The following is a 12,756-nucleotide window of genomic DNA, read 5'->3' as shown; positions in this document are numbered from 1 at the left end:
CTTTTTCCCATTGAGGATGATATTTGCTGTGGGTCTTTCACAGATAGATTTGATGAAGTTCAGGAATTTTCCCTGTATTCCTATACTTTGAAGCATTTTAATCAGGAAAGAATGCTGGATTTTGTCAAATGCTTTTTCTGCATCAATTGAGAGGACCATTTGTTTCTTCTCTCTTCTCATATTAATTTGTTGTATCACATTGATTGATTTGCGAATGTTGAACCATCCTTGTAGCTCAGGGATGAATCCCACCTGGTCATGGTGGATAATCTTTTTAATGTGCTATTTGATCCTATTTGCTAGAATCTTATGGAGAATCTTAGCATTCATATTCATCAGTGATATTGGTCTGAAACTCTCCTTTTTGGTAAAGTCTTTGCCTGGTTTGGGGATCAGGGTAATGCTGGCCTCATAGAAAGAGTCTGGATGTTTTCCTTCTGCTTCAATTTTTTGAAACAGTTTCAGGAGAATAGGTGTTATTTCTTCTTTGAAAGTTTGGTAGAATTCCCCAGGGAATCTGTCAGGTCCTGGGCTCTTGTTTTTTGGGAGGTTTTTGATCACTGCTTCAATCTCGTTACTAGATATTGGTCTATTCAGGTTGTCGATTTCTTCCTGGTTCAGTTTTGGGAGTTTATAGTTTTCCAGGAATGCATCCATTTCATCTAGTTTGCTAAGCTTATTGGCATATAACTGTTGATAATAACTTCTGATGATTGTTTCTACTTCCTTGGTGTTAGTTGTGATCTCTCCCTTTTCATTCATAATTTCTTAAAATTATGAATAAAATGTAATTTTAATATTTTTAATGGAGGAGAACTCATGAGGACAAATAGCAAGGGACCACAGAAGTCATTATGTTGCCCTGATTGTGGGTTGAAACAAGGGAGCACCAATATTTCTGAGAACTCTTTACACACAACACTACATCAAGAATGAAGTTTTATTTCAAACAAGTGAAACCATATATGCAAAAACATATAGAACACCAGGGAGTCTTCAAAAGCAGTTTCATCCAAATATACTTTTTCTTATCTTCCTAAATTTTAGAGATTTACAGATGTTCCTGCACCACAGTAATAAAAACACTTTACTTCCCACAAGCCCATGAAAAGAACACTTGTACACAAAGGTACTTTTTAAAAATTACATCACCTCCATTTTTTGTAGTATGCAGTTGTGTACAGAAATATTAGAGGCAGAATTGACTTCTGCAAAAGAAATAGAAGTGATTAAGTCTGTAGAGTTAAGGATAAAATATCTGCATGTTAAAGTTGTGTTTTAGACATGGGTAAGGCAGTGTCTGAACAGCAAGGGCAGGAACAAGTCTGTGTCACAAACTGAACAACAATGACCATAGATCTGGATTACAAAAATGAATTCGTAACAGGTACATAATGAAATTCTAGGAGAGATTCATAAACAGTCAGATGCTTTGAAGTCAGAGATTAAGAGCTTTGGATCAAATAGGCTTGATTTCTCATCTTCTTTCTGGCATCAATTAACCTTTTATTGTAAGCATTTTGCTTCATCTCTCTACTGATTGTTTTAATCTGCACAATGGAAATAACAGTGCATACTCTCTTAAGTTGTGGGAATTAAATGATTTAGATTGAAAAAAATGAATCAGCTAAAAATTGGTGAAATTGCTCTGACATGGTTACAGCCTTCAGAGATGTCGCCAGCACAGAAAGTAAGCCAGGGACAACACTTGCTGACAAGAAAAGCCCAAGAACACCACTACCAACCACAATTCACTAACTATGATCACAGGAGGACCAAACATCTGTGCCAGCTTCATTTCACTTTAGAGTAAATCATAAAAGGCATCTTGATATGAGTAGGGAGAGAAGAGCAGAGAGTTACTATCTCAGCAAGGAATCTAATAGGACCTGTGAGCAGATCTCTGGACACTAAAAGCTAGGCCCCCACCAACTCCCTAGTCTGGGATACAAATGCCCTTAAACATATCTGCAGTAACAAATGGGGGAGATGGCTGGAGCAACTGTGACGTGTCTGAGCAGAACTTACTTCAAAAGCTCTCACTGATGTTGGATCCCCTTCTGCTGCTCTCAAATCAGGAAAGGGGAGAGCCACTGCAGTGCCAGAAACTGGCAGACCTATCACTGTACAGAGCTTGGGATTCCAGGAAGAGCTCAGTAACTTGTCTTCAGAGGGTGACTTCATAACCAGGGATTAAATTTCATGTGATGCTGACATTTCTCATGTTCTCGGGATTTTAGATCTGGTTGGGGCTTACTCTCTATGAAGGCCTTTTAAAAATAAATATTTTGCCAAAACAAACCAACAGACTCTCATGTAAGGACAAAGTGGTGGTTGCCAGTGGTGAGTGTGGGGGGGAAGGATGAAATAGGTTAGGAGGAATAAAAGGTACAAACTTTGTTATAAAATAAATACATCAAATGGATGAAAAGGACAGCATAAGGAATATAATCAATAATATAATACTGTTGTATGGTGACAGATGGGTGACTACACTTACCTTGGTGAGCACTGAATAGTGTACAGACCTGTTGAATCACTATTTTGAACACCTGAAACTAATGTAACATTGTATGTCAATTACACTTCAATATAAATTCTAAAATTTAGATGTTTGACATAGTTTCCTCTGAGTGGCCATCTTATAAATATATGCAACAGTATGGTTAAAATATCAAACTTATCTTATGAAGATCTCTGTAGTTTCCAAGAAAGATGTGATGAAATAGGATAATGTAAAAATAAGGATGACGATCAAAGAAAGAATATTACCATATGGTTTCATGCATATGTAAAATTTAAGAAACAAAACAGAGAATCATAGAGGAAGGTAGGGAAAAATAAAATAAGACAAAATCAGAGAGGGAAACAAACCTTAAGAGACTCTTTTTTATTTATTTATAAGTCAGAAAGAGCAAAAAAATAGAGCACTAGCAGAGGGAGGGGCGGGCAGAGGGAGAAGCAGGCTCCCCACTGAGCAAGGAGCCCAGTGCAGGACTCAATCCAGGATTCGGTCCCGGACTCAATCTCAGGACCCCAAGATCATGACCCAAGCCAAAGGCAAATGCGTAACTGACTGAGGCACCGAGGCATCCCCCTTGGAGCCTCTTAACTATAGGAAAGAAACTGAGGGCTGCTGTAGGGGAGGTGGGTAGGGGATAGAGTCCCTGGGTGATGGGAATTATGTGATGTAATGTGTGACATAATGAGCACTGGGTGTTATATGCAACTGATGAATAACTGAACTCTACACCTGAAACTGATGCTACACTATACGTTAATTAAACAAATTTAAATAAGATTTTAAAAATAAAGATGATCATGATCATGATGCTGAAAAAGACAGCTAATGTTTTTGGAGCACATGAACAATGTCCTGAGCTACCCACTCACTTATATGTTCTGGAGGAAGTGATTTCTGTCCATATTTTTTTTTCATTAATGTAAGTCTCAAACTGAGGAACCTGCCTCTGTTTAAAACATTTCCTTTTTTGAACATAATGGTGAACATGCCCACAGAATCCTGTGAACATCAATAAAACAACGCTAGTATCAGTAATTGTGACAGGTTGTTTTGAGTATTTACTAGGTGCAAAGTACTTTGTAGTCACGTTTTTTTTATTATTATTCAATTCTTACCAAAGCCCAATAACTCCAAGGATACTGATTTCCCCATTTCACGAATAGAAAACAGTGGGCTGGAGTGGCTGATTATATAGCTCAAGATCAATATGCAAAAATTTGCCTGAACCAGAGTTCAAATTTAAGCCTGTCTCACTAAAGGCTTTGTGCATTATCAAACCCATGTTTTAGTGGCTTACTATAATGAAACAACAAATTAAAATTTTTACATTTCTCTCTAATCTTTGGAATTTTCTTCTTGAAACCCTTTCACCGTCATTGTTTTTTGTTTGCTTGTTTTTTATTTTACTAATTTTCAGTGTTCCAAAATTCATTGTTTATGCACCACACCCAGTGCTACATGCAATACGTGCCTTCCTTAATACCCACCACCAGGTTCACCCATCCCCCAACCCCCACCTCCCCTCCAAAACCTTCAGTTTGTTTCTCAGAGTCCACAGTCTCTCATGCTTCATCTCCCCCTCCAATATCCCCCAGCACCCTCTCCACTCCTTCTCCCAATATCCTCCATGCTATTCCTTATGCTCCACAATTAAGTGAAACCATATGATAATTGACTCTCTCTGCTTGACTTACTTCACTCAGCATAATCTCTTCCAGTCCTGTTCATGTTGAAACAAAAGTGGGGTATTCATCCTTTCTGATGGAGGCATAATATTCCATCTTATATATGTACCATATCTTCTTTATCCAGTCATCTGTTGAAGGGCTTATTGGCTCTTTCCACAGTTTGGCAACTGTGGCCATTGTTGCTATGAACATTGGGGTACTGGTGGCCCTTCTTTTCACTACATCTGTATCTTTGGGGTAAATACCCAGTAGTGCAATTGCAGGGTCATAGGGAAGCTCTATTTTTAATTTCTTAAGGAATCTCCACACTGTTCTCCTAAGTGGCTGCACCAACTTGCATTCCCACCAACAGTGTAAGAGGGTTCCCTTTTCTCCACATCCTCTCCAACACACATTGTTTACTGTCTTGTTAATTTTGGCCATGCTAACTGGTGTAAAGTGGTATCTCAACGTGATTTTGATTTTAATCTCCCTGATGGCTAATGGTGATGAACATTTTTTCATGTGTCTTTTAGCACATTCATATATCTTCATGGGAGAAGTGTCTGTTCATATCTTCTGCCCATTTTTTACATGATTATCTGTTTTGGTTGTGTTGAGTTTGAGGAGATCTTTATAGATCTTAGATATCAACCCTTTGTCTATAGTGTCATTTGTAAATATCTTCTCCCATTCCATGGGTTGCCTCTTTGTTTTGTTGACTGTTTCTTTTGCTGTGCAGAAGTTTTTGATCTTGATGAAGTCCCAAAAGTTCATTTTTGCTTCTGTTTCCTTTGGCTTTGGAGACATAGCTTGAAAGAAGTTGCTGTGACCGATGTCGAAGAGGTTACTGCCTATATTCTCCTCTAGGATTGTAATAGATTCCTGCCTCACATTGAAGTCTTTTATCCATTTTGAGTTTATCTTTGTGTATGGTGTAAGAGAATTGTCGAGTTTCATTCTTCTACATATAGCTTTCCAATTTTCCCAGCACCATTTATTGAAGAGACTGTCTTTTTTGCACTGGATATTTTTTCCTGCTTTGTTGAAAATTATTTGGCCATAGAGTTAAGAGTCCATATCTCAGCTCTCTACTCTGTTCTACTGGTCTATATGTCTGTTTTTATGCCAGTATCATTCTATCTTGGTGATCACAGCTTTGTAGTAAAGCTTGAAATCGGAAAACATGATGCCCCCAGTTTCATTTTTCTTTTTCAACATTTCCATAGCTATCTGTGGTTTCTTCTGGCTCCATACAAATTTTAAGATTGTTTGTTACAGCTCTTTGAAAAATGCTGGTGGAATTTTGATTGCGATGGCACTGAAAGTATAGGTGGTTCCTCACACCAAAGGAAAGAGTCAACAAAACAAAGAGGCAACCCATATCGGCAAATGACAGTACAGACAAAAGGCTGATATCCATATCTATAAAGAACTTCTCAAACTCAACACACACAAAACAGATAATCATGTCAAAAAATGGGCAGAAGACATGAACAGACATTTCTCCAACAAAGACAACAAATAGCTATCAGACACATGAAAAAAGGTTCATCACCATTAGCGATCAGGGAGATTCAAATCAAAATCACATTGAGATACCACCTTACACCAGTTAAAATGGCCAAAATTAACAAGACAGTAAACAACGTGTGTTGGAGAGGATGTGGAGAAAGGGGAACCCTCTTACACTGTTGATGGGAATGCAAGTTGGTGCAGCCACTTAGGAGAACAGTGTGGAGATTCCTTAAGAAATTAAAAATAGAGCTTCCCTATGACCCTGCAATTGCACTACTGGGTATTTACCCCAAAGATACAGATGTAGTGAAAAGAAGGGCCACCAGTACCCCAATGTTCATAGCAACAATGGCCACAGTTGCAAAACTGTGGAAAGAGCCCAGATGCCCTTCAACGGACAAATGAATAAGGAAGATGTGGTCCATATACACTATGGAGTAGTATGCCTCCATCAGAAAGGATGAATACCCAACTTTTGTAGTAACATGGATGGGAGTGGAAGAGATTATGCAGAGTGAAATAAGTCAAGCAGAGAGAGTCAATTATCATATGGTTTCATTTATTTGTGGAGCATAGGAAATAACATGGAGGACGTGGAAAGATGGAGAGGAGAAGGGAGTTGGATGAACTTGGAGGGGGAGACGAACCATGAGAGACTACGGACTCTAAAAAACAATCTGAGGGCTTTGAAGGAGCGGGGCGGGGGAGAGGTTGGGTGAGCCTGGTGGTGGGTATTATGGAGGGCACGTATTGCATGGAGCACTGGGTGTGGTACATAAACAATGAATTCTGGCACACTGAAAAGAAATTTAAAAAAATAAAAAAAAATTTAAAAAGAAGATCTAACAACTTATAAATATCTATGCCCCTAATATGGGAGCATCCAACTATATAAGCCCATTAATAACAAAATCAAAGAAACACATCGACAATAATACAATAATAGTAGAGGACTTCAACATCCCCCTCACTGAAAAAAAAAAAAACAGTATAGTTGGCTCTAGGCAGTATAGACATTTTAACAATGTTTATCTTTCCAATTCATGAGCAGGGAATGCTCTTCCATCTTTTTTGTGTCTCCTTCAATTTCTTCCATGACTATTCTGTAGTTCCTTGAGTATAGATCCTTTACCTCTTTGTTAGGCTTTATTCCAAGATATCTTATGGTTCTTGGTGCTATAGTAAATGGAATCGATTCTCTAATTTCCCTTTCTGTATTTTTATTGTTAGTGTATAAGAAAGCAACTGATTTCTGTACATTGACTTTGTATCCTGTCACATTACTGAATTGCTGTATGAGTTCTAGTAGTTTGGGGGTGGAGTCTTTTGGGTTTTCCATATAAAATATCATGTCATCTGTGAAAAGAGAGAGTTTGACTTCTACATTGTCAATTTGAATACATTTTATTTCTTTTTTTTTTTTTTTTTTTTTTTTTTTTTTTGGTCTGATTGCTATTGCTAGGACTTCTAGTACTATGTTGAACAAGAGTGATGAAAGTGGACATCCTTGTCCTCTTCCTGATCTCAAAGGGAAGGCTCTCAGCCTTTCCCCACTGAGGATGATATTCACTGTGGGTTTTTCATAGATAGATTTTATGAAGTTGAGGAATGTTCCCGCTATCCCTATACTTTGAAGCATTTTAATCAGGAACAGATGCTGGATTTTGTCAAATGCTTTTTCTGCATCAATTGAGAGGACCTTGTGGTTCTTCTCTCTTCTCTTATAGATTTGTTCTATCACATTGATTGATTTGCAAATGTTGAACCATTCTTGTAGCCCAGGGATGAATCCCACCTGGTCATGGTGGATAATCTTCCCTTTGAGATCAGGAACCTATTCTCCTGAAGCTGTTTCAAAAAATTGAAGCAGAAGGAAAACTTCCAGACTCTTCATATGAAGCCATCATTACCCTGATCCCCAAACCAGGCAAAGACCCTACCAAAAAGGAGAATTTCAGACCAATATCACTGATGAATATGGATGCTAAGATTCTCAACAAGATCCTAGCAAACATGATCCAACAGCACACTAAAAGGATTATCCATGCTATGAAAGACCCACAGCAAATATCATCCTCAATGGGAAAAAGCTTGCAGCCTTCCTGTTGAGATCAGGAACACGACAAGGATGCCCACTATCACCACTCTTGTTCAACATAATATTAGAAGTCCTAGCAACAACAATCAGACAACAAAGAGAAATAAAAGGTATCCAAATTGGCAATGAAGAAGTCAAACTCTCTCTCTTCGCATTTGACATGATTCTTTATATGGAAAACCCAAAAGACTCCGCCCCCAAACTACTAGAACTCATACAGTAATTCAGCAATGTGGCAGGACACAAAGTCAATGTACAGAAATCAGTGGCTTTCTTATACACTAACAATGAAAATACAGAAAGGGAAATTAGAGAATCGATTCCATAAGATACCTGGGAATAAACCTAACCAAAGACGTAAAGGATCTGTACTCAAGGAACTACCTGGGAATAAACCTAACCAAAGAGGTAAAGGATCTGTACTTGTGGAACTACAGAACACTCATTAAGGAAATTGAAGAAGACACAAAAAGATGGGAGACCATTCCATGCTCTTGGATCAGAAGAATAAACAAATTCTTATTGATTGCTCTATCACATTAATTGATTTGTGAGTGTTGAACAACACTTGCATCCCATGGATAAATCCCACCTGGTCATGGTGGATAACCTTTTTCATGTACTGTTGGATCCTATTAGCTAGGATCTTGTTGAGAATCTTGGCATCCATATTCATTAGGGATATTGGTCTGAAATTCACCTTCATTGTTTGAACCAATCTATAAATAGACTTGCCTTAATAGATAGGCCAGGCTGAAAGTATGCAAGTCTACAAAGAACCAGCTTATGAGTAGTCAGTAATGTATATCTCCATGCATGTTTTGATGCCCTGTAACAAGAAATTTCTTTGAAATTATTTTCTCCTTCATCAGCAATAATTTGTACATAAGGAATGACCTTTGGCTTATATGGTAGTATTTTCCCCTGATAAGTAAGTAACAAGTATTTTTGATATGAATATGTGCTCATCCTGCTGTATACATTAAAAAAGAAAGAAAAATACTTCACTAAGGGAAAAAAATTCAGGACAGGTGAAAACTGTTTCTAAGTACCTTGCTGGTAGCCTCATAACAATAAGTTGTGGAATAAAAGTCTCCAATGCAGTTCGTCTGTTTTTCTTCCACAAGCATATTCTCAACAGAACTTAAAATTTGGAAGCTTGTACTATTTCCAGTCTTTCTTATTCTGTTGCCCACTGATAGGAAAGGGCACCAACATTTATCAGATGTCATCAACCTAGAGATTGATGTTCTTAGAGGAGGCTGTACTCTTAGAGCACATATGCCTTTCTTAAGAGTATGCACTAAGGATTAAAAATGCCCATTTTTAGACACAGAAACCAAGGATCAGAAAAGTTTATATAAGCTGCCTAGTAAGCTGAACAAAGAAATCATTTATCCCCAAAGGTAGCCTTTTAGGATGGTTCAGGCCTATTCATATTCATGGAAGAAATGGAAGGAACAGTGGAGGGATGAGAAGAGAGAGGAGGTGAGGGAGGAGGAGAGGAGGAAAAGATAACCAAGGTATCTACCAAAACACTGATGGTGACATCTCTGGGTAATGTCTTATAGGTGGATTTACACATGCACAAGTGCGTGTGTGATGTGTATTGCCCACCTGTGTTTTCCTAGATTAAGAATTTTAAAATAAATATTTATTTGGGGAGAAAAGTGTTTTACCATATACTCCAAAATGGAGACACCGCTACTTTTGTTTAAAAAAAAAATTAGTAACAATTTTTAAATCATATGGAAAACTTCTGGTCATATTTACTTATGTGTTATTCTAACAATTTGAAGTTTTTCAAAAATAAGGAACATTCATAAATTAGTTGGGTTGTTGTTAATGATTATTCAGGCAACAAAAACAAGCAAGCACTACAATCACTCTATTATGCTGGTTGATATCTTAACTGGACTAGAAAGTACTTGTCAAATTTCAACTAAAGTAAGTACGCTTTTCTAGAGTGCCTCCTGAGTTAAAATTGTGGCACATTAGGGGGAAGATAGGCTATTTTTTAGTAAGTCTCACCATGACTTAATATTTATTAGCTGATTGGAAAATTGGCTCAATCATATTTTTATTATCTAATAATAGAAATGAAAGGTCTCCTATTCAGATTCAAGGTCTCAGAATTCAAGATCTCCTTTATACCTAGTTTTATTAACTAGACTATCAGAATGTGACAAAATGAAAGACAATGTTTATTTTTCCTAGGAACTTTGAAACTGTTGTTTTTGTTAGACATAGAAATTTAGGGGTACAGCAATAACTACTTCCTGATGAGCTCCTGAATTTTTTGGTTCTTGGAGACTAATTGTGAATACTTATTGTTGTGAAACTTTTTCATATTAATTTCTAATTTGTTTTCTCTTAGTGCAAAAAGTGGATATGTTGCAACATCATGAATTACAGATTATTTGGGAAACAAAAGAGAAACTTATTATAAATTATGGCAGCTTTCACTCGAATGAAACCTGATAAGGGACGGGGTCAGAGCTCATAAAACCAGGAAAAGAATGGAGCACACATGGGCTTATGTTTCAGATTCCAGAACACTGTCATCCCTTGGAATCTGAAAAGAGGGAGTTAGGGGGGAAAAAAAGGAAATGCAACTTTGCATCACTGACCAAAAACTAAGCCATTCTACTCTACGCACAGTGTATATTTCACACCTAGCAGAGATAAAAAAGTGAAAGAAGGCAATCTCTGTATGGAAGGTTAGGAAAAGTTTGAGGAACCTATCAAATAAATCATGTTGTGTGTATATGTCCCAGAACCTGTATTCCAAATTTTCCATAGATTTTCTAATTTATTTCTCACAGTAACACTTTAGGTATGTATTATCTTCACTCTTCATTTAAAGACAGGCACCAGAGGCTGACAGAAGTTTGGTCACTTAGGGGTGCCTCGGTGGCACAGTCAGTTAGGCATCTGACTTCTGGTTTCAGCTCAGGTCATGATCTCAGGGTTGTGTGATCAAGCCTTGCATAGGGCTCCACACCCAGCATGGAGCCTACACGAGAGTCTCTCCCTCTCCGTCTGCCTACCTCCCTGGCTCACACATTCTAAAAAATCACTCTCGTGCTCTCTCTCTCAAATAAATGAAATCTTTTTTTTAAAAGAGGAAGTTTGGTCACTTATTAGAGATCATGTCACAAGTAAGCATGGAAAAATAAAAAAGTCAGGTGCATCTGTCTCCCGAGCTAAGAGTCTTATAAAACAGCACCTATGCCAAGGATGTCATACAGGGTGATGAGAAGGAATAGAAGCCTTACCCAGATGGACACAGGCTGCTGTACAAGGCTAAGCATGAAATGATTTACCTTAAGTTGTATTTTGTCTCACATTTCTACAGCTCAATTACAACACAGACTAGAATGATATAACATGGTTGCTTTTGAAAGATCTGGATGATGGATTAAAAATAACTGATTTTAAGTTCTAGCTTAGGTACTTTAAAACCAGCTAACCTTAAGTAATCAATTAATCACATGAGACAAAGTTTCATTTCTAAAACAGAGAAAATAATCATTCCTGCCATATATGTCTCAAAACTACGCAATTATAGTGAAAAGACTAAACCATAGAAGTCTACGAAGATGAACAGATAACATGGAATAAGGTGATATTCCATAATAAAAACAAGTTCAGGTTTGTTCCACTTACAGAAATAAAGTCATTTCTCTTTCCTGCTTTACCACTCATTACACACCTTCACCTTCTCACTGAGTGAAGAGCTTTCTCATGGCATTTTTTACATCTTCCTTTCTCAGGGTATAAATGACTGGATTCAACATAGGTGTCAGAATACCATAAAATACTGCTATGTTTTTGTCTATGGACAAAGTAAATGATGGTCGCATATAAGTAAATATACACGGCACAAAGAACAGAGCAACAACAGTGAAGTGGGCCCCACAGGTAGACAGGGCTTTGCGTCTCCCCTCTGCACCATGGCACCTCAAGGAATGCAGAATGACAATGTAGGAGACAGCCAGCATGAGGAAGTTCAACAGGCAGATCACACCACTGTTGGCGACCACCAGCACACCGATGACATAAGTGTCCGTACAGGCGAGTTCTAGCAATGGATACAAGTCACAGACAAAGTGATCAATCACGTTAGGGCCACAGAAGGGCAGCTGAAGGACCAAGAGGAGCTGAACAAGTGAATGCAGGAAGCCTCCCAGCCAAGCCACGCCCACTAGCAGGGCACAGAGATGCCTGGTCATGATGGTCATATAGTACAGGGGCTTGCAGATGGCCACGTAGCGGTCATAGGCCATGACTGTGAGCAGGATGATCTCAACACCTCCCAAAAAATGGGCTCCAAAGAGCTGAGCCAGGCAGCCCTCAAAAGAGATGGCTCTCCCCTCACACAATGAGTCAGCAATGAGTTTAGGGGCCATAGAGGAAGAGTAACAGGTGTCAATAAAGGATAGGTTGGCCAGGAAAAAATACATGGGGGAAGCCAGTGTGGGACTGAAGGTAACGGTGACCACAATGAGCATGTTGCCACACACCGTGACCACATAGATGATCAAAAAAACCACAAAGAGGACCCTCTGTATCTGTGCATTCTGTGAGAGTCCCAGCATGAAAAATTCTGTGATATTGTGCGGCATTTCCACAGAGTCCAAGGAGGAGAATGCACGTATGCTCCTGCCTATAAAGTCAAGGGAGAAACACAATTTTAACAGAATTACAAGGGGGAAGAGGTGTTGCGAGGTTTTCTTGGGATGCCTCCACTTCCCTTTGTCTCTCCTAACACTTTCTGTTCCAAAATTCTTGTACCAATTCACTTTGTTAATCTCTAAATATGAGCATGTCTCTTGTTAACTTTAGCATCAATGGGCAGTAGGTACCTAAGTTATTACATGAAAATATCTAAATTGAATTATCTAAATTTTAAATTAGTTTAAATTATCTAAATTGAATTATCTAAA

The 12,756-nt window shown here is 38.2% G+C and overlaps 1 protein-coding gene across 1 annotated transcript; it reads right to left on the bottom strand.

Annotated features, from left to right (window-relative positions):
• Positions 1 to 11,532: 11,532 nt before the first annotated feature.
• Positions 11,533 to 12,513, bottom strand: LOC101681465 (olfactory receptor 4C3). The gene has a single exon (XM_004763027.3). The coding sequence runs from the start codon at positions 12,433 to 12,435 to the stop codon at positions 11,533 to 11,535; it is 903 nt and encodes a 300-aa protein (XP_004763084.1). The 5' UTR covers positions 12,436 to 12,513.
• Between the last annotated feature and the right edge of the window lie 243 nt (positions 12,514 to 12,756).

Source organism: Mustela putorius, unplaced genomic scaffold (assembly GCF_011764305.1).
Source record: "Mustela putorius furo isolate JIRA1106 unplaced genomic scaffold, ASM1176430v1.1 tig00000127_pilon_pilon_pilon, whole genome shotgun sequence".
In the NCBI taxonomy this organism is placed as follows: domain Eukaryota; kingdom Metazoa; phylum Chordata; class Mammalia; order Carnivora; family Mustelidae; genus Mustela; species Mustela putorius.
Note: the sequence above shows the minus strand (reverse complement) of the source record. Positions and strands in the feature narration are given on the sequence as shown.